The sequence below is a fragment of the Salmo salar genome, chromosome 09 (genome assembly GCF_965601325.2).
Source record: "Salmo salar chromosome 09, fSalSal1, whole genome shotgun sequence".
NCBI classification, from domain to species: Eukaryota; Metazoa; Chordata; class Actinopteri; order Salmoniformes; family Salmonidae; genus Salmo; species Salmo salar.
In genome coordinates this window covers 8,282,213-8,309,954 of record NC_138299.1, presented here as the reverse complement: position 1 = coordinate 8,309,954, position 27,742 = coordinate 8,282,213, and the positions used below count along the sequence as shown (strand labels likewise).

Sequence of the window (27,742 nt, the reverse complement as noted above, 5' to 3'; positions counted from 1 at the left end):
CCAATAAGAGGGTAAGAAATGGTAAATGAAAATATTGTATCAAACATGAAACACACGTCTAAACCAGCAATTATAGTAGGATTAGATGGAATATAGATTTATCACATTTGCATTTAAATGTTTGAAAGGAACAAACATTTCAACAAAAGAACAGAGCTCTCCACTGGCGGGAGTTTGGAGAGTGCAAGTGGAGAAACGTGCCTATGGTGAGTCTGCGCCACAGTAATAATTTATTTTAACAAAGAATTCTAAATGCAAGCTTCATAAGTAAATGATCAATTTCAAGCAATGTTGACATACCAAAATACCTATTTGCTGGTCCAATCGGAAGGCCAAGTGTGCATTTCACTAACCAATCTGTTGGACATTGTTTTGCAAGCGACATCAAAAAGCTTAGCTTTCACCTGGTCAGTCTACATCATGGAAAGGTTTTTTACATTTTATACTCAGTGTAAGTCCATATGGCTAGTAATGAATTGACCCCCTGTAAATTGTCAAATAGTTTTGATTGCTAAAGTATAAAAATGTTTGGTATTAGCTTGGGTTCACATGTAATATATTGATGTATTTATTTCATGTTTCAAATGCAGGTTGACGTTGTGTTTTAGTTTAGCCAATGTGTCATGTCCAAATGTACTTTTTCCACCAACGACAGAAATGGCTGAGAGGCATGGGACAGCCCAGGCTGCCACAATTGAAAGCAGTTTTGACCAAAGTTAAACCATCTTTGGTTTCTTAGCCAACGTACATGAGATGTCAATTTCCATGAATAAACTACGCATTTCCCTATGTCATGTTAGCTGTGTACTGCAGTGGATGTGAGGAGCTTGTTGCTAGCACTAATGTTTAAATGACTCCATAGCGAAAAATATTCAAGTTGTTGGGAAAGTGTGAACACAGATACAGCATATTGAGATGAAATTATACTGTAAATATACAGTACATGTTTTTCATTGCGCCAAAGAAGAAGATAGCAAACTGGGACCTAAAGAAGCCTGGTGGTGATCCAGTGACAGCACATGAAACGGGAGACGGGCGAAGGGATGGGAATGGAGAGACAGGAAGGGAGGGAAGGAGGGAGATAGGAATTGAGGGGTAACATACAGTAAGTGCTATATGACAACCCTGGAATGAATCTGTAGCTGTTACAGTCTCTGGTTTCAAGACACAGATTGACAGGAAACAAGCAGCTCATCAGCTGTTATCGGATAGAGAGTAGCTCCTCTCACCGAGTGGATGTATTCAGTGTATGTTGTGATTATCACATTTCTATTCTGATTAGACATTCATAATAGGCTTGCAGATTTAACATCCTACTATTTAGAACTGCAGTTGTACCAGTGTAGACATCAGTAAACAACTGACATCGTCATCAACTATAGTATAGCAAAGGACCAATGGTAGAATTTGAACAGAGTTCGTACTTTGACAGTCAGTGCCATGACAAATCTGCCATAAAGCTGTTCATGAATCTGACCTTGGCTTGTCCCATCGGAAAGTAACCCAAGTACAGCTGTTCAATCAATAAACCCCCAGCTCTCCAAACCCAGCCGTGACCGTCTGTCTATCAGGGGCAGCGCTCTCCCTTTACATCTCAAATCAATCTACCTTGGCCTCGTCTCTCTTTCGGTACAAGTTTGGAGTGGAGCCAGGTGCCAATGAGAGCTGTGCTGTGACAGTAGTGACTTACAGCCTCAAGCTAAAATGAGAAAGCTCCCAGTGTGATGCATTCAAAAGGCATTAGTCATCTAGCTCTACATTACTACACATTGAACATGTTTTGTTGGAAAAATAGAACAGACATTTCAGCTTTGTCAAGGGAGCAGACTGTATCTGAATGATCTCTAGCCGTGGAAGCCTCCATGGGAGGAAGTTCATTTGTAATCAAATGGATTAGGCGAGGTGCATTCATTAAAGCAGAATTTAGTTTTTCATAACCACATCTCTATTTCTGCTGTTAGAATGGCGAGGTATCGCTCAAGTCGCAACCAAATAGAATATAACGCTGCGGATAAAGTTCGGAATAACAATTTCATGTGTACAACATACCTGCAACACTATACTGCGAGCTTATTTAAATTATTTCTAAAAAGGACATATTTTAGGTGGGGTTTTTTCACAATGTATCATGTTTTTTGCCCGAGTCCCCATATTGCACAGAGGATTAAGTGAATCACAGGTTGGGGTAAATTTGTCAAAGACCAGTGAAATAGCAAAAGGTGTCTGGACCATTCCATTTACATCACAAATAGAGATTTAGTTGTAAAAAAGCTAAACTAATTTAAATTGCCCTGATCCGTGGTGCAGGGAAGACATGCTGTGGTGGTATAGTACATAATTACATTCAGAAGGCATTCATCAGGTCTCCCGAGTGGCACCACTACAGATCCAAGTTCGATCCCGGGCCTTGTCGCAGCCGGCCGCAACGGAGAACCATGAGGCGGTGCACAATTGGCACAGCGTCGTCCTGGTTAGGGGAGGATTTGCCCGGCCGGGATGTCCTTGTCCTCTAGGAACTCCTGTGGCAGGTCAGGCGCATGCACGCTGACATGGTCGCCAGTTGTACGGTGTTTCCTCCGACACATTGATGCTTCCGGTTTAAGCGAGCAGTGTGTCAAGAAGCAGCATGGCTTGGCAGGGTCGTGTTTCGCAAACGCGCAAAAGAGATGAGGGAGGAGCGCAATCTCAAATCGAATAGTAATCTGCACCGCTCGGCAACGATGTCTACAAGGCACCATTACACGGAACCCAAACCGGCTGGGCGCGTGCACCACCGTGCATAAATGTATTTTGTCCCCCCACACCAAACGCGATCACGACACGCAGGTTAAAATATCAAAACAAACTCTGAACCAATTATATTAATTTGGGGACAGGTCGAAAAAGCATTAAACATTTATGGCAATTTAGCTAGCTAGCTTGCTAGCTAATTTGTCCTATTTAGCTAGCTTGCTGTTGCTAGCTAATTTGTCCTGGGATATAAACATTGAGTTGTTATTTTACCTGAAATGCACAAGGTCCTCTACTCCAACAATTAATCCACACATAAAACAGCCAATCAAATTGTTTCTAGTCATCCCTCTTCCTTCCAGGCTTTTTCTTCTCTTGACTTTATATTGCGATTGGCAACTTTCATAAATTAGGTGCATTACTGCCACTGACCTTGTTCGTCTTACAGTCACCCACGTGGGTATAACCAATGAGGAGATGGCAGGTGGGTACCTGCTTCTATAAACCAATGAGGAGATGGGAGTGGCAGGACTTGAAGCACGATCTGCGTCAGAAATAGAACTGATTTCTATTTTAGCCCTTGGCAACACAGACCCTTGTTGGCACAATAATTGAATAACAGATTTCTACATTTATTTTGCAATGCTCGTGTTGTGTGGTCATCCTGTTATGCATTGTTTAGAAATCTACATTTATTTTACATAATATGTTTGAATCTTCTAACTCATTTTCATTGGAAGGCAGATAAAGTCTATCAAAAGCAACCACTTTTGCACGTGAAAACAGAATCCTATTACTCCACGTGCTTAACCGACGTCACATTTCGTTTTGAGCTACTCAAAGAGACGGAAGCGAGACATCTCACTCCCTCATGTTTTCTGGTTCATACAGTCAAACTAAGCAGATGAGACCCAACTGTTACTGCATTGGTGCCTATGGGAGAGCCACCCATTTTTTTTAAACGATTAAAGTCCTGAGTGAGACATCTATTCACCACCTTTAGCCGACTGCGCCATCGGTCAAAACGGGGCACCTGGCTCACACCCAGAAAGGCAACCAGATTCCAGAGCGAATGCAATAAAGGCGCCCACATACTAGTTAACGTCCGTGCCTCGCATACGCCCTTAAAATATATACACTTGAAACTAGGAAAAAGCAGCAATATTACTGTTCGTCCCTCTCGAGGCATAATAACATAGCCAGTATACACGTCCTCAAAAGTCTGAATTAATCGAAGATAACATTACAGATCTCTTGATTTTACGTTTTTGGTCTTCAGCAATGTTTGGTGCAGTATTTCTCAAGTGTTTTTGTTGCATATAAACTAGTCATCTCTTGTTTATAGACAAACACTTAATTGAAGAATCCCATCCATAGTTCCCACTCCTACTAGTACTGTTGACCAATCACCGACGACGGGGCACTACGGAACTTCGACTTGTCGCAACAACAAAAAATGTAGTGTGCAAACTCAGGGAAAAAAATAACCTTGTCGAACACCAAAACGTCGTCATAATATATGCGCGAACTGTTTATACTACGAAGCATGCGACAGGGTTCGCAAGCAAGTACACCATCCCCAACTTAACAACCAGATGAAAGAATATGTTGCATTGCCTGTCAAAAACCTATTGCATTTTGGGCATTCATTTGGCAAATGCATTTACACGAGCAACAATAATCAGAATGGAAAAGTTTAGGCTACGGATATTTTTGGCACGCGGAATGAAAATAGTGCTTTTAACAAACTGTTCAATGGTGTCCTTACCTCTGAGTCCAGTGTAACTAGTTCCATTTGGGGCCAGGGTTCCGCAAGGTGTGCAAGAGGCATTCTGCAGGTTTTTAGTTTCTCCCTCTGCTGCCGAAATACAAGTTGAGTTTGCCCAGATTTATTGGGTTGTAGATTGAGGTTGCGTTGCCCTGGACAAGGTCTTCTTCATTCACAATTTGAAGTCCGGTCCGTTGAGATGTAGCCTATCACTTCAATCCCCGATGTAAGACATGCATCCAGTCGCACTCCGCAGCCGTTGATTACAAACTAATATAATCCCTTCAAAATGACGTCGTATAATGACCACCTCTTCAGAAACATGCAATAAACACAATAAAAACAACTTGAGGCTTTGAGCAAAAACGAACCCCTTTACACCTTAGCCTACGTTCAGATTTGACGAGAAGAGAGGTGCTGGCTGTAGCTGCGACTGTGCAGCTTCCAAGCCGTTTAATAGGCTATCGCTATGCAATTATATTCCTCCACCGAAATAATTAGCCTTCTCTTGTGTCCATGTAACCTAATTAATCGACGACGCAGCCTATTATATTATAGGCATAGAGCTTTTCTTTTCCTCTGTATTTCTGAGAGCTTCCTCGGAGCGGGACTTGGTTCTGTCCGCTGGTTCATCCTCCAGAATGTAGCGTATCAACTCGACCAATTATATAGACTCCAAACGGATTTCATCCAGCCCCTTCTTGGTCGGTCCGCCCAACCGTATTTTCGCCATCCCCTGGAGGCTGGTTGAACTGCAAATGATAGGCCTACGTAATGCGCCAAAAGCCCACCATTTGCGCTTGTATACATGAATCAAATAAAATGTTGTTAGCGTAATAAGACCTTGAAGAGAATTTAGTTTAGTATGACGCTAAAAAAAAGAAGGGAAAGAAGAGAACAAGAAGAATAATAGGGCGATGATGGTGATACATTTGTATGCACAGAGGTATCATGCTAAAAAGTTAACCCCAAAACCTAACCTTAATCCTAAACGTTGCCCCTCAATTTGACTCATTTATAGCGTCATATAATTACTGAGTTTAAAGATAATGAATTTGTCTATCAATGTCCCTTCAAAAAGACATGGTACATGATGCATTTGGGTTTGAAGGAAACCAGATTGATACTTTACATTTAAACATAAACAATTCAATACAATTTCTTTGAGTGTGGTTTATCAATTGATCTGTGCATCGTCGAGGGCCATTGTGTTAATGTATAGGCCTATGTGCATTTGTTTAGGTCTTTGTTTCCCACTGGGCACACTGGTTGAATCAACGTTGTTTCCACGTCAATTCATTGAAACTACGTTGAACCAACGTGGAATAGATGTTGACTTGACGCCTGTGCCCAGTGGGTTCTTTGGAAACCACCAACATTTGCCACAAAGCGTTTTCATACAGAGTGCAGGTTGGAGAGAATAGTGCTCTGCTGTGGTTCCCTCTCCATCTACTCCATTGACTGGGCTGAGTGGACATTGTTCCTGGTTGAATTGGTTACTATTGGCAACCAGCCAGCATCTACCATAGAGGCAGGTGCTGGCTAGATTTACAGTATGACAAAAATTAGGATGGATACTTGCACTATTAATGTATTCTCAATTTAAGCCATTCACACACACACACACACACACACACACACACACACACACACACACACACACACACACACACACACACACACACACACACACACACAGGCTTGTTTAACTAACCTTGTGGGTACACACAATGAATTCCCATTCAAAATCCTAAAATGCTAGCTTGCCTAATTAAAGTTTATGTGAAAAAACAAGGAAGTATAGTGTAGAGAATAATTGAACCATCTAAACCGCTGTGAAATATATTTTCCATAACCAAAAATATTGTATTTTCAGCAGTTTGAAGCTTGTGTACAAAACCAAAAGTAAATGAGAGATCTATACATCACATTTCTATGTGAATTTGGTTGGGTCGCCCAAAAAGTTAACCCCAAAACCTAACCTTAATCCTAAACCTAACCATAAACCTAACCTTTAACCCCTAACTCTAAACACTCTAGAAATAGCCTTTTTTTATCCCCAGTTGGTTACATTTTTGTTTGTTTACTATTCTTGTGGGGAATTTACAAGTATAATTAAACATGTCCACACACACACACACACACACACACACACACACACACACACACACACACACACACACACACACCCTTATGTAATAAAACGTTGTACCAGCCTTGAGCTGAAATAACTATTCTCATGCTCAACTGTTGCTACGCAATGTGGCTGTATATGCATTGAGTTCTGAACACTGATACAAGACAGGACAAAGGACAAATTATTACATGTACTGAATGTGCTGTATCAAGATATTGGTCTGCTGTAATTGCATATTAAGCTTTCATAGCAATCGGCCCTCATAGCATAACTACCATGGAAGCGAAACCCTCAAGTATCTCACACTAAATTGGGGCGGCAAGTAGCCTAGTGGTTAGAGCGTTGGACTAGTAACCGAAAGGTTGCAAGATCGAATCCCCAAGGTAAAAATCTGTCGTTCTGCCCCTGAACAAGGCAGTTAACTCACTGTCCCTAGGCCGTCATTGTAAATAAGAATTTGTTCTTCACTGACTTGCCTAGTTAAAATAAAAGTACAATATATTGTATGGCATGTTCCTGCATCTCTGAACACAAACACCTATTTAGTGCAGATTGCACAGTTCCGTTATGTCTCAAGTGGCATCCAAAGTGCAACACACACACACACACACACACACACCCTGCCTAAAGGGATGTGAAGCTGAATGTCATGTCTTGCTCTATGACAACATGCCAGTTAACACCCACTAATCTAATCGAATAAAGTGTCAGTGTGGTTGTGCACTGAGAAGCACACTTTGTAACGAAAAAGAAGTAGGTTTGATTCTTTGATGCTGCATGCTACTGTATGTATAGAGAAGGAAAATCAGGCTTTACAGTATGAACCAGCAGAGACTATGGCTTTCAATCTCAGAGCTAATCCTAATAAAAAATGCAACTCATTTTCCCCGATTCAATTTTGGCTAATTATACATTTTTGTATAACAGCTCGATGAAGGTCATGGTTCGTTTTAAAGCAGCGTATCTGTATACAGTGGTAGTAGCCATAAGGGACTATGGGGCCGATTCACACATAGAAAATCTATTCCTTTTTTACACGTTTTGATTTGAGCACTTCTCAGTATTTGGTATTCAGACTTACCGTATGCAGGTGCGTAATGAACTCTTTGGGTGTGGCTCCCTTATGCACACCGATCAAATATAATTCAACCTCCGAAAACCTTCCCACTTGTTGGCCAACAGATTTTCTCATGGAGTTTTCATTCAATAGGGGTTTCAGTACATCTAAACCCATCCCTTTAAATAGGGTGTACCTTTATTTGGAATTTTCTTGACAGATTCACAAGAATAGCCTACAGTATATCGAGATAACAGGTTCTGAATATTAGGGATCAATGAAAGAAAGCCATCAATATATGCATTTCCGTCTAGTTTGGTAGAACAAAAAATGATCTGATATTGTAGATTATTTAGGGTTAGGAAAGTATTTATGAACCTACTTAATAAAAAAAACAGGTTTGGAGAGCCATTACGCATGAAATATATTGGTACATAAAAAATAAAGTGGCTTAATTCATCCTGAAAGTTGCCATATTCAGCTGTTCATTCCATTACATTTTGGAAGGTGAGAAAAGTGTACAATAGTGGTTGAAAAATAGTCTATAAATCTACCCTAATCTGGTCTGATTACGGAACTGTGATGACAACAGTCCAGTCGTCGTGAGCCGTGCGCCAGGCTCCAGGTTTAAATTGCCGGGTTTGGTCTGTGTTCCATAATGATTCAAATAAGCTACACGTCCCAAATTATTGCACAGCTTGTAATTAAATATTATCCAATATTGCTGCCGACCCTCAGCAACAACCACACGGACAAGTCAGAGAAAAGAAAGATAAACAATGAAATGGAAGGATGCAAAATGTAGGCTACAAATTGAAAGAAACCAACACTAAAGTGACAGTTATAAATGTGTGTGGGTATTTCTGAGGGTGGCTACCAATAGTGGCTAATATTAAACATGATACAAATGGTAAAAAACAGAGAAAAGTCCGGGCAAATACAGTTGAAGTCGGAAGTTTACATAAACTTAGGTTGGAGTCATTAAAGTCATTAAAACTCGTTACAACCACTGCACAAATGTCTTGTTAACAAACTATAGTTTTGGCAAGTCAGTTAGGACATCTACTTTGTGCATGACACAAGTAATTTTTCCAACAATTGTTTACAGACAGATTATTTTACTTGTAATTCACTGTATCACAATTCCAGTGGGTCAGAAGTTTACATACACTAAGTTTACTGTGCCTTTAAACAGCTTGGAAAATTCCAGAAAATGATGTCATGACTTTAGAAGCTTCTGATAGGCTAATTGACACCATTTGAGTCATTTGGAGGTGAACCTGTGGATGTATTTCAAGGCCTACCTTGAAACTCTGTGCCTCTTTGCTTGGCATCATGGGAAAATCAAAAGAAATCAGCCAAGACCTTAGAAAAAAGTCTGGTTCATCCTTGGGAGCAATTTCCAAATGCATGAAGGTACCACATTCATCTGTACAAACAATAGTACGCAAGTATAAACACCATGGGACCACGCAGCCGTCATACCGCTCAGGAAGGAGACGCGTTCTTTTGTGCGAAAAGTGCAAATCAATCCCAGAACAACAGCAAAGGACCTTGTGAAGATGCTGGAGGAAACAGGTACAAAAGTATCTATATCCACAGTAAAACAAGTCCTATATCGACATAACCTGAAAGGCCGCACAGCAAGGAAGAAGCCACTGCTCCAAAACTGCCATAAAAAAAAGCCAGACTACGGTTTGCAACTGCACATGGGGACAAAGATTGTACTTTTTGGAGAAATGTCCTCTGGTCTGATGAAATAAAAATAGAACTGTTTGGCCATAATGACCATCGTTATGTTTGGATGAAAAAGGGGGAGGCTTGCAAGCCAAAGAACACCATCCCAACAGTGAAGCACGGGAGTGGCAGCATCATTACATTTACATTTACATTTAAGTCATTTAGCAGACGCTCTTATCCAGAGCGACTTACAAAATGGTGCATTCACCTTATGATATCCAGTGGAACAACCACTTTACAATAGTGCATCTAAATATTTTAAGGGGGGGGGGGTTAGAAGGATTACTTTATCCTATCCTAGGTATTCCTTAAAGAGGTGGGGTTTCAGGTGTCTCCGGAAGGTGGTGATTGACTCCGCTGTCCTGGCGTCGTGAGGGAGCTTGTTCCACCATTGGGGTGCCAGAGCAGCGAACAGTTTTGACTGGGCTGAGCGGGAACTGTGCTTCCTCAGAGGTAGGGGGGCCAGCAGGCCAGTGGTGGATGAACGCAGTGCCCTTGTTTGGGTGTAGGGCCTGATCAGAGCCTGAAGGTATGGAGGTGCCGTTCCCTTCACAGCTCCGTAGGCAATCACCATGGTCGTGTAGCGGATGCGAGCTTCAACTGGAAGCCAGTGGAGAGAGCGGAGGAGCGGGGTGACGTGAGAGAACTTGGGAAGGTTGAACACCAGACGGGCTGCGACGTTCTGGATGAGTTGTAGGGGTTTAATGGCACAGGCAGGGAGCCCAGCCAACAGCGAGTTGCAGTAATCCAGACGGGAGATGACAAGTGCCTGGATTAGGACCTGCGCCGCTTCCTGTGTGAGGCAGGGTCGTACTCTGCGAATGTTGTAGAGCATGAACCTACAGGATCGGGTCACCGCCTTGATGTTAGTGGAGAACGACAGGGTGTTGTCCAGGATCACGCCAAGGTTCTTAGCACTCTGGGAGGAGGACACAAGGGAGTTGTCAACCGTGATGGCGAGATCATGGAACGGGCAGTCCTTCCCCGGAAGGAAGAGCAGCTCCGTCTTGCCGAGGTTCAGCTTGAGCTGGTGATCCGTCATCCACACTGATATGTCTGACAGACATGCAGAGATGCGATTCGCCGCCTGGTTATCAGAAGGGGGAAAGGAGAAGATTAATTGTGTGTCGTCTGCATAGCAATGATAGGAGAGACCATGTGAGGATATGACAGAGCCAAGTGACTTGGTGTATAGCGAGAATAGGAGAGGGCCTAGAACAGAGCCCTGGGGGACACCAGTGGTGAGAGCGCATGGTGCGGAGACAGATTCTCGCCACGCCACCTGGTAGGAGCGACCTGTCAGGTAGGACGCAATCCAAGCGTGGGCCGCGCCGGAGATGCCCAACTCGGAGAGGGTGGAGAGGAGGATCTGATGGTTCACAGTATCAAAGGCAGCAGATAGGTCTAGAAGTATGAGAGCAGAGGAGAGAGAGTTAGCTTTAGCAGTGCGGAGAGCCTCCGTGACACAGAGAAGAGCAGTCTCAGTTGAATGCCCAGTCTTGAAACCTGACTGATTAGGATCAAGAAGGTCATTCTGAGAGAGATAGCAGGAGAGCTGGCCAAGGACGGCACGTTCAAGAGTTTTGGAGAGAAAAGAAAGAAGGGATACTGGTCTGTAGTTGTTGACATCGGAGGGATCGAGTGTAGGTTTTTTCAGAAGGGGTGCAACTCTCGCTCTCTTGAAGACGGAAGGGACGTAGCCAGCGGTCAAGGATGAGTTGATGAGCGAGGTGAGGAAGGGGAGAAGGTCTCCGGAAATGGTCTGGAGAAGAGAGGAGGGGATAGGGTCAAGTGGGCAGGTTGTTGGGCGGCCGGCCGTCACAAGACGCGAGATTTCATCTGGAGAGAGAGGGGAGAAAGAGGTCAAAGCACAGGGTAGGGCAGTGTGAGCAGGACCAGCGGTGTCGTTTGACTAAGCAAACGAGGATCGGATATCGTCAACCGTCTTTTCAAAATGGTTGACGAAGTCATCCGCAGAGAGGAAGGAGGGGGGGGGGAGGGGGAGGAGGATTCAGGAGGGAGGAGAAGGTAGCAAAGAGCTTCCTAGGGTTAGAGGCAGATGCTTGGAATTTAGAGTGGTAGAAAGTGGCTTTAGCAGCAGAGACAGAAGAGGAGAATGTAGAGAGGAGTGAGTGAAAGGATGCCAGGTCCGCAGGGAGGCGAGTTTTCCTCCATTTCCGCTCGGCTGCCCGGAGCCCTGTTCTGTGAGCTCGTAGTGAGTCGTCGAGCCACGGAGCAGGAGGGGAGGACCGAGCCGGCCTGGAGGATAGGGGACAGAGAAAATCAAAGGATGCAGAAAGGGAGGAGAGGAGGGTTGAGGAGGCAGAATCAGGAGATAGGTTGGAGAAGGTTTGAGCAGAGGGAAGAGATGATAGGATGGAAGAGGAGAGAGTAGCGGGAGAGAGAGAGCGAAGGTTGGGACGGCGCAATACCATCCGAGTAGGGGCAGAGTGAGAAGTGTTGGATGAGAGCAAGAGGTTAAAGGATACAAGGTAGTGGTCGGAGATTTGGAGGGGAGTTGCAATGAGATTAGTGGAAGAACAGCATCTAGTAAAGATGAGGTCAAGCGTATTGCCTGCCTTGTGAGTAGGGGGGGAAGGTGAGAGGGTGAGGTCAAAAGAGGAGAGGAGTGGAAAGAAGGAGGCAGAGAGGAATGAGTCAAAGGTAGACGTGGGGAGGTTAAAGTCACCCAGAACTGTGAGAGGTGAGCCATCCTCAGGAAAGGAACTTATCAAGGCGTCAAGCTCATTGATGAACTCTCCAAGGGAACCTGGAGGGCGATAAATGATAAGGATGTTAAGCTTGAAAGGGCTGGTAACTGTGACAGCATGGAATTCAAATGAGGAGATAGACAGATGGGTCAGGGGAGAAAGAGAGAATGTCCACTTGGGAGAGATGAGGATTCCAGTGCCACCACCCCGCTGGCTCGATGCTCTAGGGGTATGCGAGAACACGTGGGCAGACGAAGAGAGAGCAGTAGGAGTAGCAGTGTTATCTGTGGTAATCCATGTTTCCGTCAGCGCCAGGAAGTCTAGGGACTGGAGGGTAGCATAGGCTGAGATGAACTCAGCCTTGTTGGCTGCAGACACCCCACAAATCATGTTGTGGGGGTGCTTTGCTGCAGGAGAGACTGGTGCACTTCACAAAATAAATGGCATCATGAGGATGGAAAATTGTCGATATTGAAGCAACATCTCAAGACATCACTCAGGAAGTTAAAGCTTGGTCGCAAATGGGTCTTCCAAAACGGACAATGACCCTAAGCATACTTCCAAAATTGTGACAAAATGGCTTTGGGACAACAAAGTCAAGGTATTGGAGTGGCCATCACAAAGCTCTGACCTCAATCCTATTGAACATTTGTGGGCAGAACTGAAAAAGCGTGTGCGAGCAAGGAGGCCTACAAACCTGACTCAGTTACACCAGCTCTGTCAGGAGAAATGGGCCAAAATTCACCCAACTTATTGTGGGAAGCCTGTGGAAGGCTACCCGAAACGTTTGACCCAAGTTAAACAATTTAAAGGCAATGCTACCAAATACTAATTGACTGTATGTAAACTTCTGACCCACTGGGAATGTGATGAAAGAAATAAAAGCTGAAAGAAATAATTCTCTCTACTACTATTCTGACATTTCCCATTCTTAAAATAAAGTGGTGATCCTAACTGACCTAAGACAGCACATTTTACTAGTATTAAATGTCAGGAATTTTGAAAACTGAGTGTAAATGTATTTGGCTAAGGTGTATGTAAACGTCTGACTTCAACTGTATATAATTAAAACATTCTAGAGCGCACAAATCAACTCAGTAGGTTCGGATGATCATTGCGCAAGGCTTTCCACAATAGCAAATTTAGCTTGGGTCTCCAAATTCCATCCCCTCAAATTTAGAAGGCCATACAATTACAATTCACAATAACGGCACAGCTATTTGTAGCCTACTTCACTGAGGAAAAGAGGCCGAAATATTTACCTGTCATGTTGATAAAATGTTCAGTTTGCTTCCATATGACTGGTTTCACATTCATCTCCATGAATGTTAAAGATAAAAAATTGATCATAAGATAAAATAATCTAAAGCAATCGCTATGCTTTCTCAGTGTTTCTGAGTATTATCATCCCCTTCGCCAAACTGATTAGAAATGAATAATGGTGTCATTCTTATCGGAGAAAATAGGTAGCTCAACCTTATTCATAGTTCCCTCATGTGTAAAGGTGGTGGAATAACGAGTGAATTAAGTCAAGGTCAGAATACAGCGTATATGTAGACACCTCTGCCTCACCTTGATTTCTGTGATCTCCACCCCAAACGCACGTCTTCCCCATGCTTAAGTTCACGGTCAGAATACGCATAGAAAGAAAACTGCATAAAAAGGGAATTAAGTTCCATTTACTCACACAACACAGGTCTGAATTCCCCCCATTGGGACTTCTGTTTCTGCATAGCGGTGGTGACATCACAAGGTGAAGGCCAGTTGTGGCAACCCAGGGGAAACCCTGGTAGGAGGGAGCGGGGGTTGTGTGTGTGTGCCTGTGTGTGTGTTGCTGTGTGTGCGTGTGTGAAAGAGCGAGAGAGTGTATGTGGTGGCGTGTGTGTGTGTGTGTGTGTGTGTGTGTGTGTGTGTGTGTGTGTGTGTGTGTGTGTGTGTGTGTGTGTGTGTGTGTGTGTGTGTGTGGGCTGCCTTAAGCCCAGATTCTCTGAGACAGGGGACTAGTGCGTGATGTCTGGACTGAGTACTGAGACAGACTAAGTGGCAGGTTTGAGTCCAAAAACAGCAGTCTGCAAATTAGAATGGTAACCGGGAAAAGCTGACATTGTTATTTAACTTCATTTTCAATTGGAGTTGACATTGATGAAAAGCATGGTGGATAGAGACACAGTGATGGGTAGAATAGCAAGAGAAAGGAGGAGAGAGGGGCAATTCCATGGTAATGGAATTTTCACTTAAAATGAATGCCAAACAAAAACCATTGATTTCAAAGTTTAACGAATCATACAACTCTATGCACAAGAACTACTTTTAACATTTTACACTGACAATTTTTCTGGAAGAACTGTTCAGATGCAAAGTTTGGTAACAGAATTTCACTAAAATCTCCCTAAATGTTGTGTGTCCACATTTTCCAAAAGCTCTGTTAAATATCTGCTCCAAATTAAGATTCAATGATGTATGCAGAAAGAATGGAGTGACTTCTACGACATGACACATCAACTAAAAAAAAAAAAAAAAAAACACTTTTGGTTATTAAACTACAGTAAGTGAAGTTCTTTTTTCACCTTGTAACGGAATTGCGGTAACCGAATTTCATCATGGGTCCCTGATCTGTACTACACAGAAATGCATAATTATCGATATGAACGTTATTCTCTTCATAATTAAGTACATAAAGGTATAAATATGCAATATCCTCCTTTGCATACTTGGGTATTATTCTACACACTGGTTATTATTTGAATGACCAAATCTGAACCAATCAGCACAATAGAGCACAATAGAGCTCAGTACAGTACATTATCCCCAGCTTCCAACTGGCTCCTTCATCCCCCATCCTCACCCCGTAACTATTCCCAAGGTCGTTGCTGTAAATGAGAAAGTGTTCAGTCAACTTACCTAGTAAAATAAAAATACATTGTTCTGTGCAGCACAGCACAGTATAGTTTAGTACATACATTACAGTTCAGTATAGTACAGTCGTGGCCAAAAGTTTTGAGAATGACACAAATATTAATTTCCACAAAGCTTGCTGCCTCAGTGTCTTTAGATATTTTTGTCAGATGTTACTATGGAATACTGAAGTATAATTACAAGCATTTCATAAGTGTCAAAGGCTTTTATTGACAATTACATGAAGTTGATGCAAAGAGTCAATATTTGCAGTGTTGACCCTTCTTTTTCAAGACCTCTGCAATCCGCTCTAGCATGCTGTCAATTAACTTCTGGGCCACATCCTGACTGATGGCAGCCCATTTTTGCATAATCAATGCTTGGAGTTTGTCAGAATTTGTGGGTTTTTGTTTGTCCACCTGCCTCTTGAGAATTGAGCACAAGTTCTCAATGGGATTAAGGTCTGGGGAGTTTCCTGGCCATGGACCCAAAATATCGATGTTTTGTGCCCCAAGCCACTTAGTTATCACTTTTGCCTTATGGCAAGGTGCTCCATCATGCTGGAAAAGGCATTGTTAGTCACCAAACTGTTCCTGGATGGTTCGGAGAAGTTGCTCTCGGAGGATGTGTTGGTACCATTCTTTATTCATGGCTGTGTTCTTAGGCAAAATTGTGAGTGAGCCCACTCCCTTGGCTGAGAAGCAACCCCACACATGAATGGTCTCAGGATGCTTTACTGTTGGCATGACACAGGACTGATGGTAGCGCTCACCTTGTCTTCTCCGGACAAGCTATTTTCCCGGATACCCGAAACAATCGGAAAGGGGATTCATCAGAGAAAATGACTTTACCCCAGTACTCAGCAGTCCAATCCCTGTACCTTTTTCAGAATATCAATCTGTCCCTGATGTTTTTCCTGGAGAGAAGTGGCTTCTTTGCTGCCCTTCTTGACACCAGGCCATCCTCCAAAAGTCTTCGCCTCACTGTGCGTGCAGATGCACTCACACCTGCCTGCTGCCATTCCTGAGCAAGCTCTGTACTGGTGGTGCCCTGATCCCGCAGCTGAATCAACTTTAGGAGACGGTCCTAGAGCTTGCTGGACTTTCTTGGGCGCCCTGAAGCCTTCTTCACAACAATTGAACCGCTCTCCTTGAAGTTTTTGATGATCCAATAAATGGTTGATTTAGGTGTAATCTTACTGGCAGCAATATCCTTGCCTGTGAAGCCCTTTTTGTGCAAAGCAATGATGACGGCACATGTTTCCTTGCAGGTAACCATGGTTGACAGAGGAAGAACAATGATTCCAAGCACCACCCTCCTTTTGAAGCTTCCAGTCTGTTATTCGAACTCAATCAGCATGACAGAGTGTTCTCCAGCCTTGTCCTCGTCAACACTCACACTTGTGTTAACGAGAGAATCACTGACATGATGTCAGCTGGTCCTTTTGTGGCAGGGCTGAAATGCAGTGGAAATGTTTTTTGGGGATTAAGTTCCTTGCATGGCAAAGAGGGACTTTGCAATTAATTGCAAATCATCTGATCACTCTTCATAACATTCTGGAGTATATGCAAATTGCCATCATACAAACTGAGGCAGCAGACTTGTATATTTGTGTCATTCTCAAAACTTTTTGCCACGACTATACAGTACAGTCAAGTAGAGTATAGTTCAGTACAGTAGAGTTCAATACATTAGTGTACTCAACTATAGTGTGCTCTACATTACTGCACTATACTGTACTCTGCTGTGCTGTCCAAACTTGTGAACCCAACTGTGGTTTGTGACTACTGTGATTTCCCATTGTAGCCAATTGAATTGCAGAAATTCCATTACTGATTTTTTGGAAATTACGTTAGAGGACAACTTGTTGAATAAAATAGAATGATCAACAGCATCAAATGCTTTTGAGAGGTTCACAAACAAGGCAGCACAATTCATTTTAGCGTCTAAAGCATTGACAATATCATTAACAACTAATGTGGTTGCTGTGATAGTGCTGTGCCCTAGCCTAAACCCAGATTGTTTTATATAAAAAAATACTATGCTAAAAAAAAAAAAAAAAGAGTGAAGTTGCTTATTTACCAAAGATTTGAGAATCTTAGCAAGACATGGAATCCTGGAGATGGGACGATAATTATCAAGCTCACTATCAATGGTGACACCAGCACCCCACACCATCACACCTCCTCCTCCATGCTACACGGTGGGAACTACACATGCAGAGATCATCCGTTCACCTACTCTGCGTCTCACAAAGACACAGCGGTTGGAACCAAAAATCGCAAAGGACAGAGGAAATCGCAAAGGACAAAGGACAGATTTCCACCGGTCTAATGTCCATTGCTTGTGTTTCTAGGCCCAAGCAAGTCTCTTCTTCTTATTGGTGTCCTTTAGTGGTTTCTTTGCAGCAATTTGACCATGAAGGCCTGATTCACGCTGTCTCCTCTGAACAGTTGATGTTGAGATGTGTTTGTTACTCGAACTCTGTGAAGCATTTATTTGGGCTGCAATTTCTCAGGAGCAGTTAACTCTAATGAATGTATCCTCTGCAGCAGAGGTAACTGGGTCTTCCTTTCCTGTGGCGGTCCTCATGAGAACCAATTTCATCATAGTGCTTGATGATTTTTGTGACTGCACTTGAAAAGAAGAAATTTCAACAAAGAACACAGACTGAGACCAAGGTCTTTTTTTACAGCTGGGCCTTGCGTATACATGTTTTCACATACAGTGTAGGTACAATGATTAAGAAATTACACAAGACAAACAAAACGATCACAGATGACACACAAAAAAATACAGCAGCAGATTGTTACATTTACACACAGGTTATTCCCCTAATAGCACAATAACTTGCATTACCCGAAGCAGTTACCAGCAATACAAAAATAAAAATCCTCCAATAAAGGTTTAAAATGGGCAAGGGGGACAAGAGTCTCAAGTTTAAGATTGGTCTGCAGGATATTCCATAAGCATGGAGCGTAACAGGAAAAGGCAGCCATGCCCAAGTCTGTGGAGATCGCAGGGGCCTCAAGTGTAATCCATGCTTGAGACCTGGTTTTATGAATTATAATGTTGATGAGTGAGGATAAATAAGAAGGTTGTTTATTCAGAAGTGCTTTATAGACAAACATGAGAGCATGTTGTTCTCGTCTCATGGACAGCGAAGTCCAACCCACATTTTAATATAAAACACAGTGGTGAGTTCTGTAGCTAGCACTCGTAATATACCTAAGTGCGAAAGTAGCATCCAGCAATTTAAGTGTGGCTGCCGTAGCATGCATGTAGATAATATCCCCATAATCTATAACAGATACAAAAGTAGCTTCCACAATGTCTTCTATTTGTAGAGGACAAACATGTCTTGTTTCTATAGAGGAAGCCTAGGTTGATATTTAGCTGTATACAAAGTTTGTCAACATGCATTTTAAAAGACAGTTTATCATCCAACCATATACCTAAGTATTTATACGCAGAGACCTGATTAATTCGAGAGCCATCTAAGCTTGTAAGTGCAAGTATATTTTCAACCAACTTTTTGGACCTGTTAAAAAAATAATTAAAATGTATTTTCTTTGCATTTAAAACAAGTTTCAGCTGTAAAAAAGTCCCTTGTAATATCTTAAAATCTGTCTCCAACTGTGATAATGCTTGGTCAGCCGTTGAAGCAATAGAGTACATGACCGTGTCATCAGCATATAGATGAATTTTACACTTTCTTACCTCATCACCAATATTGTTTATGTAGAGAGTGAACAGTAATGGACCAAGTATAGAACCTTGTGGGATTCCTTTAACCAACTCCAACTGGATGCCGTCAACTCTAACAGCCTGACTTCTATCCTTCAGATGGTTTCATGACTAACGACAGGCATCCGATCCCAGTCCTATTAATGACAGCTTACCCAAAAGTATCGCATGGTCTACAGTGTCAAAAGCTTTCGACAAATCTATGAACAAGGTGGTACAGTACTTTCTATTATCTGGGGCATTAATAATATCATTTACAACACGTACAGTGGTCGTAGTGGTACTGTGTTTAGGTCTGAAGTCAGATTGATTGCTAGAAAGAGTATTGTTAACAGTTAAAAATGATTGTAGTTACCTATTCACCAATGACTCTAGAATTTTAGCCAAACAGGAGAGCTTAGAGATGGGCCAATAATTATCCAATTCACTACCATCACCTCCCTTGAGGAGTGGTAAAACAAAGCTGTTTTCCAAGCTTTAGGAATCTTTCCTTCGACTAATGTTTGATTGAAGATGTGCGTCACTGCACTAGCAATGATAGGTGCCGCACACATGAGTAAATATGGATCCAGATTGTCAGTGCCTAACGATTTCTTAGAATCTATTGCAGATAGTGCAGATAAGACATCTTCTGTGACTTTTTGGAAATTAAAAACCGGCTTACTGTTTTCCACATCAGCTGAAGGCCGAGGGACTGAAACAATAGACCTGTCAGGATCATGTTGGCCATTTTTTCTTTCAAAAAGAAAACCAGCAGAAATAAAGTGCTTATTAAAAACATCACAAATTTCAGTTTGGTCCCTGATGATCCCAGATTCCAATGTAATTTGCTTCGGCAGGGACGTCGAGGAGTTTCCTCGTTTAAGTGAGTGAACAGTTTTCCAGAATTTAGAGGGATCACCAGCAGACTCTGTCATAGCACTAAGGAAATACCTAGATTGCCTTTTTTTCCCCTCCGGTCCTTTTATTTGTCAATTGCCTCAAAACAGCCAATCAGCTGTTTCACCAGTTTTCCTCGCCAAGGACCATGCTTGATTCTTTGGCAGGAAAAGGATTTTCAAATCAGAGGAGAACCAAGGATTAGTTAGATTTTTTAGCCTAAGTCACTTTAAAACGGGGCATGTTTATCAGCCGTGGAGGTAAAAATGTATGAAAAGAAAGAACGCTAAAACTGGGTCCATTATGCAGTTTATGGATAAAAGCTCTGAGTAATAAAGGTAATGGATAAAGGCTTGCTCTGAGAAGTGTTTATATAGTTTCTCTTTAGAATTATACAGGGGTCAGGGTTTTTTAGCCTTGTGTCTCTGATACATGCAATAGGGCAGTGGTCATTGATATCATTTGCAAATAACCCACTAGCTAGATATTTGTGAGGTGTATTTGTTAAGATAAGGTCTATTTAATGTAGATTTTTTCGTATCTTTTGGAATAGGACGGGTAGGTATAGTTATTAGTTGAGTAAGATTTAGTTCTTTACAAATGTCTTTTAATTTAAGCGACGCTGGCATCAGCCAGTCCAGATTGAGATCTCCGATAATCAATAATTCAGAGTTAACATAATTAGACATTAACTCAAACAATTTGCATAGAGCAGATACCGTAGCTGAAGGTGGGCGATAAACTCCCGCTAGCGTTAATAGTGCATTATGGCCAAGGACCACATTTAGAACTAAGCATTCATACTGTTTCGGAACAGAAGTTGAAATGGGCACAGTGACATCTAGGTTGCATTTAACATATATGGCAATACCTCCATGTCTACCCACTCTGTAGATATTGTACCCAGCTAACAGAACATCTGAGTCTGGAACAGAGACAAGGAGCCAAGATTCAGGTATAATCAATGTCTGTCAGCATGTGATTGTGAGACCAGTATTTCAATCAAATCTAACTTTTCGATCAAGCTTCTAGTATTCAAATGAATAATTCCAAGGCCACTGTTGAGAGCTCATATCAGATGGAGCATTCAAGATAATATTAGATTGGCAACGCTTCCTCGTGTAGCTACTGACAGGCCTGAGTTGGATGGAGATGAGATTACTTCTAACAATACCCCTCTGCCTGTGTGAGGAAGTGGCCACACGGTACCGTGACAGTAGTGTAACAATAACATAAAGTCCATCAAATGTTTCATCCATGTTAGCAGCACCTGTAGACCTATTTCAAACTGGGGGGTGGGGGTGGGGGGGGGGGGGCAATGAGTATAGTCTGATGGGGAAATCGACCAATTCCGAGTATCAACCACCATGGCTATATATTGTCAGTTCTCAAATGCAATTTATGAGGATATAGTGAGAGCCAGGTTTGAGGAGAGAATTCTTGTACCATACCTATTCAGATGCAATCCATCCCGGAGAAATACATTCGGTCGATGTAGGAAAGCTGTAAAATTGTCCACATATTGTATGCTTATTGAACAACAATAACCTTTAAGCCAGATGTGTAGCTAGCGTATACGACTGAAATTATTACCCGTAGAGCATGGAGACGGGAGTGGACCTGTAATAATGCATTGTTTGCCTGATTTAAGTAGAGTATGAATCAATGATTTAAAGTCCTTTTTAAATTGCTCAGATTGCTGTAGTTTAATATCATTTGACCCTACATGGACAGTGAGGCAGTCGGGTGTTCACTAATGAGTAGCGGTAACATACAGTCAATGTCCTGGATCCGGGTACCCGGCTAACAGATGGTCTCTGCTTTCCTAATAGAAACATTTTGGATCATGGATGAGCCCACAATAAGGACAGTGGGACTGCTGCTTGGTAAATTTTTTGAGTTGTGTCTCTCTTGAGTGATCTTCCTCCTAGAGAGTTGTTTGGGGCTAGTTGTAGGGCTGTTTCGTTGTAAATTGTTTAGATGGCAGGGGTCCACTTGGTTCCGGGCAGAGTTGTTTGTTCCTTTGGGGCCAGCAGCAGAAACCTCAGACTTTCCCAATACACGGTATCGGTTTCCCAGTTCCAAGGCATCACTTTGCCTTGGCGTTTTCCTGCCAAGGTTTTTTGGTTTCCGTACAGTAATCCATGGCTCCTGATGTGAAGCAGAGGGAGTGGAGCAGACCGGGTGCTTGAGTATAGCTCCCGGTAATGGCCAGGGCTCTGCTAGCGGGATCAAAGTATGTCTCACAGCTGCAGGCTCTACCGAGGCCGCGGTGACAAGCATTTACATTTACATTTACATTTAAGTCATTTAGCAGACGCTCTTATCCAGAGCGACTTACAAATTGGTGCATTCACCTTATGATATCCAGTGGAACAACCACTTTACAATAGTGCATCTAAATCTTTTAAGGGGGGGGGGGGGTTAGAAGGATTACTTTATCCTATCCTAGGTATTCCTTAAAGAGGTGGGGTTTCAGGTGTCTCCGGGAAGGTGGTGATTGACTCCGCTGTCCTGGCGTCGTGAGGGAGCTTGTTCCACCATTGGGGTGTCAGAGCAGCGAACAGTTTTGACTGGGCTGAGCGGGAACTGTGCTTCCTCAGAGGTAGGGGGGCCAGCAGGCCAGAGGTGGATGAACGCAGTGCCCTTGTTTGGGTGTAGGGCCTGATCAGAGCCTGAAGGTATGGAGGTGCCGTTCCCTTCACAGCTCCGTAGGCAATCACCATGGTCTTGTAGTGGATGCGAGCTTCAACTGGAAGCCAGTGGAGAGAGCGGAGGAGCGGGGTGACGTGAGAGAACTTGGGAAGGTTGAACACCAGACGGGCTGCGGCGTTCTGGATGAGTTGTAGGGGTTTAATGGCACAGGCAGGGAGCCCAGCCAACAGCGAGTTGCAGTAATCCAGACGGGAGATGACAAGTGCCTGGATTAGGACCTGCGCCGCTTCCTGTGTGAGGCAGGGTTGTACTCTGCGAATGTTGTAGAGCATGAACCTACAGGATCGGGTCACCGCCTTGATGTCAGTGGAGAACGACAGGGTGTTGTCCAGGATCACGCCAAGGTTCTTAGCACTCTGGGAGAAGGACACAAGGGAGTTGTCAAACGTGATGGCGAGATCATGGAACGGGCAGTCCTTCCCCGGGAGGAAGAGCAGCTCCGTCTTGCCGAGGTTCAGCTTGAGGTGGTGATCCGTCATCCACACTGATATGTCTGACAGACATGCAGAGATGCGATTCGCCGCCTGGTTATCAGAAGGGGGAAAGGAGAAGATTAATTGTGTGTCGTCTGCATAGCAATGATAGGAGAGACCATGTGAGGATATGACAGAGCCAAGTGACTTGGTGTATAGCGAGAATAGGAGAGGGCCTAGAACAGAGCCCTGGGGGACACCAGTGGTGAGAGCGCATGGTGCGGAGACAGATTCTCGCCACGCCACCTGGTAGGAGCGACCTGTCAGGTAGGACGCAATCCAAGCGTGGGCCGCGCCGGAGATGCCCAACTCGGAGAGGGTGGAGAGGAGGATCTGATGGTTCACAGTATCAAAGGCAGCAGATAGGTCTAGAAGGATGAGAGCAGAGGAGAGAGAGTTAGCTTTAGCAGTGCGGAGAGCCTCCGTGACACAGAGAAGAGCAGTCTCAGTTGAATGCCCAGTCTTGAAACCTGACTGATTAGGATCAAGAAGGTAATTCTGAGAGAGATAGCAGGAGAGCTGGCCAAGGATGGCACGTTCAAGAGTTTTGGAGAGAAAAGAAAGAAGGGATACTGGTCTGTAGTTGTTGACATCGGAGGGATCGAGTGTAGGTTTTTTCAGAAGGGGTGCAACTCTCGCTCTCTTGAAGACGGAAGGGACGTAGCCAGCGGTCAAGGATGAGTTGATGAGCGAGGTGAGGAAGGGGAGAAGGTCTCCGGAAATGGTCTGGAGAAGAGAGGAGGGGATAGGGTCAAGTGGGCAGGTTGTTGGGCGGCCGGCCGTCACAAGACGCGAGATTTCATCTGGAGAGAGAGGGGAGAAAGAGGTCAAAGCACAGGGTAGGGCAGTGTGAGCAGGACCAGCGGTGTCGTTTGACTTAGCAAACGAGGATCGGATATCGTCAACCTTCTTTTCAAAATGGTTGACGAAGTCATCCGCAGAGAGGGAGGAGGGGGGGGGGGAGGCGGAGGAGGATTCAGGAGGGAGGAGAAGGTAGCAAAGAGCTTCCTAGGGTTAGAGGCAGATGCTTGGAATTTAGAGTGGTAGAAAGTGGCTTTAGCAGCAGAGACAGAAGAGGAGAATGTAGAGAGGAGGGAGTGAAAGGATGCCAGGTCCGCAGGGAGGCGAGTTTTCCTCCATTTCCGCTCGGCTGCCCGGAGCCCTGTTCTGTGAGCTCGTAGTGAGTCGTCGAGCCACGGAGCAGGAGGGGAGGACCGAGCCGGCCTGGAGGATAGGGGACAGAGAAAATCAAAGGATGCAGAAAGGGAGGAGAGGAGGGTTGAGGAGGCAGAATCAGGAGATAGGTTGGAGAAGGTTTGAGCAGAGGGAAGAGATGATAGGATGGAAGAGGAGAGAGTAGCGGGAGAGAGAGAGCGAAGGTTGGGACGGCGCAATACCATCCGAGTAGGGGCAGAGTGAGAAGTGTTGGATGAGAGCAAGAGGGAAAAGGATACAAGGTAGTGGTCGGAGATTTGGAGGGGAGTTGCAATGAGATTAGTGGAAGAACAGCATCTAGTAAAGATGAGGTCAAGCGTATTGCCTGCCTTGTGAGTAGGGGGGGAAGGTGAGAGGGTGAGGTCAAAAGAGGAGAGGAGTGGAAAGAAGGAGGCAGAGAGGAATGAGTCAAAGGTAGACGTGGGGAGGTTAAAGTCACCCAGAACTGTGAGAGGTGAGCCATCCTCAGGAAAGGAACTTATCAAGGCGTCAAGCTCATTGATGAACTCTCCAAGGGAACCTGGAGGGCGATAAATGATAAGGATGTTAAGCTTGAAAGGGCTGGTAACTGTGACAGCATGGAATTCAAATGAGGAGATAGACAGATGGGTCAGGGGAGAAAGAGAGAATGTCCACTTGGGAGAGATGAGGATTCCAGTGCCACCACCCCGCTGGCTCGATGCTCTAGGGGTATGCGAGAACACGTGGGCAGACGAAGAGAGAGCAGTAGGAGTAGCAGTGTTATCTGTGGTAATCCATGTTTCCGTCAGCGCCAGGAAGTCTAGGGACTGGAGGGTAGCATAGGCTGAGATGAACTCAGCCTTGTTGGCTGCAGACCGGCAGTTCCAGAGGCTGCCGGAGACCTGGAACTCCACGTGGGTCGTGCGCGCTGGGACCACCAGGTTAGAGTGGCAGCGGCCACGCGGTGTGAAGCGTTTGTATGGCCTGTGCAGAGGGGAGAGAACAGGGATAGACAGACACATAGTTGACAAGCTACAGAAGTGTTGTTTCTTGTATTATTGTCTCTTGTGTCTTTAGAGAACTGTTTCACTTTGATATCCTTTTTCTTCTGTCCTGATTTTCTCTTTCTTTTCTTCTGTTAACTAGATATTCTTTGTTGTTCTTCGTTAGCTAGCTAGCTTCTTCCAAAAAAGTCCCTAGCAACTGCTTAGCAACTGGTAAACAATTCAGCTAGCTAAGATAACTACAATTTTATAAAAAAAAATTATTTTTCAAAAGCCTATCTTCTTTGTTTGTTGCTTGTTTTTTCTCCTATTCAGTCTTGCAGTTTTCTTTTGCTTTTTTCCGATGTACTTCACTCTAAAAACCATGTAAATTTCAATATTTGTAGGAGCTCATTTTTCAGCTGCTGCTGCTCAAATTGGAGTTCCGGAACTAGCAAGCCATGGGCAAGTGGCTTCGTTTACCATGTTTTTGGTGGACTCAAGCAAAGAGTCAATCAGCTGTTCATCTTCTTTAATCTGATAAAGAATTTACACTCTACCCTCCAATTCAGCGATTTTCTGGGTCAGTTGTTGGCAATTGGCACATCCAGGGGTGAGTATGGTCATTACTCTGAGTCGTTAGCTAGCAACACTAACTAGCTTTGGTGTGGGGGGTAGGCCCAAATCGAGCTAATACGCTAGCCAGCGTTACGGCGCTACCGCGAGTCCAATACTGAGGGTATCTGTTATAAAAAAATGTAAATGAAGGTTTAATCACCACTGATGCACAGCGAAGTAGGGGGAGTTTTCAATAATCACTGAATGAATTCTGGCCTGCTGATCATTTAGTGTCTACGCTTTTCAGAAGGTTCTCTCGTGAGTCCATATCAGTCCATTGCTGGTTGAGAGAATGCCAAGAGTGTGCAAAGCTGTCATCAAGGCAAAGAGTGGCTACTTTGAAGAATCTCAAATATAAAATATATTTTGATTTGTTTAACACTTTTTTGGTTACTACATGATTCCATATGTGTTATTTCAAAGTTTTGATGTCTTCACTATTAGAAAATATAACAAATAAAGAAAAACTCTTGAATAAGTAGGTGTCCAAACTTTTGACTGGTACTTTGTATATATATTATTTTTAATTTTATTATTTGTGCCTGTTTTGCATGTTATTTTGGCATTAATACATGTCACATCAGTTTGCAAATAATGTAAAAAAATATATAATAATTGCATTAATAAACCCACATACAAACATGGTCTCTTTTTTGCTTTCTTGAGTAAGGCAGCTACAAAATGCACGTGTTTCAGCCTAGCTCAGTGCTTTCGGCAGAAAATATGGAACGTTGGGATTGGTAATGTTCTCTAGTTGCGCCATGATTGCCTCAGTGCTCTGTCACTCATGGGGACACTACATCACCGCAAAATCTACAGGGAGAGCTCGAAAATTCAAGCGCCTTGGGTGCTGCCATAGAGTTACATTAGAAGTGCCCATCCAAGAGGACTCAAGGTCATTGGCCACAGATAAAATGACTTCAAATCACGTTATATCTAAAGTAGCTTTGAATGGACTGATCATCTCAACATCATACTTTCAAAATCTTAGCTAGCAATCATCATGAATCAAGCCGATAATCTTTTGTCATATGAAGAGAAATTATAAATTACCGTTCAAAAGTTCGGTCACTTAGAAATGTCCTTGTTTAAAATAACATCAAATTGATCAGAAATACAGTGTAGACATTGTTAATGTTGTAAATGACTATTGTGGCTGGAAACTGATTTTTAATGGAATATCTACATAGGCGTACAGAGGCCCATTATCAGCAACCATCACTCCTGTGTTCCAATGGCACATTGAGTTAGCTAATCCAAGTTTATCATTTTAAAAGGCTAATTGATCATTAGAAAACCCTTTTGCAATTATGTTAGCACAGCTGAAAACTGTTGTTCTGATTAAAGAAGCAATAAAACTGGCCATCTTTAGACTAGTTGAGTATCTGGAGTATCAGCATTTGTGGGTTCAATTACAGGCTCAAAATGGCCAGAAACAAAGCACTTTCTTCTGAAACTCGTCAGTCTATTCTTGTTCTGAGAAATGAAGGCTATTCCATGCGAGAAATTGCCAAGAAACTGAAGATCTCATACAACGCTGTGTACTACTCCCTTCACAGAACAGCGCAAACTGGCTCTAACCAGAATAGGAGTGAGAGGCCCGGGTGCACAACTGAGCAAGAGGACAAGTACATTAAAGTGTCTAGTTTGAGAAACAGACGTCTCACAAGTCCTCAACTGGCAGCTTCATTAAATAGTACCCGCAAAACACCAGTCTCAACGTTAACAGTGAAGAGGTGACTCCGGGATGCTGGCCTTCTAGGCAGAGTTGCAAAGAAAAAGCCATATCTCAGACTGGCCAATAAAAGATTAAGATGGGCAAAAGAACACAGACACTGGACAGAGGAACTCTGCCTAGAAGGCCAGCATCCCGGAGTCGCCTCTTCACTGTTGACGTTGAGACTGGTGTAGCTCGCTCATTAATGTCTTAATCGAAATTAAGGATTGCCTCTTATCTGCGCATCGTACCCTTTTGCCATAGTTTGTACGTCTTAATTATCACTAGAAACCACATTTGTTAAAGCAAGTCAGCCATATCAGCTATGTTTTTTTAAAAGGCAGTAAATGAGGCTGAATGAACTGTTTCGCTGCCAGACAAGGCTCTGCTGATAGC

At 43.4% G+C, this 27,742-nt stretch overlaps 1 protein-coding gene across 2 annotated transcripts in view; it reads right to left on the bottom strand.

The window, feature by feature from the left end:
- Nucleotides 1–27,742, bottom strand: part of rps6ka1 (ribosomal protein S6 kinase a, polypeptide 1) — a 195,044-nt gene that overhangs the window by 139,847 nt on the left and 27,455 nt on the right. The window contains exon 1 of one of the 2 annotated variants that reach the window (XM_014210103.3): nucleotides 4,499–5,142. The exons of the other annotated variant lie outside the window; for it this stretch is intronic. Within the exon in view, the coding sequence (XP_014065578.1) occupies nucleotides 4,499–4,561 (63 nt within the window). The 5' untranslated portion in view covers nucleotides 4,562–5,142. Of the gene's footprint in view, nucleotides 1–4,498; nucleotides 5,143–27,742 lie in introns of those variants that run through there. 2 annotated transcript variants of the gene reach the window in all.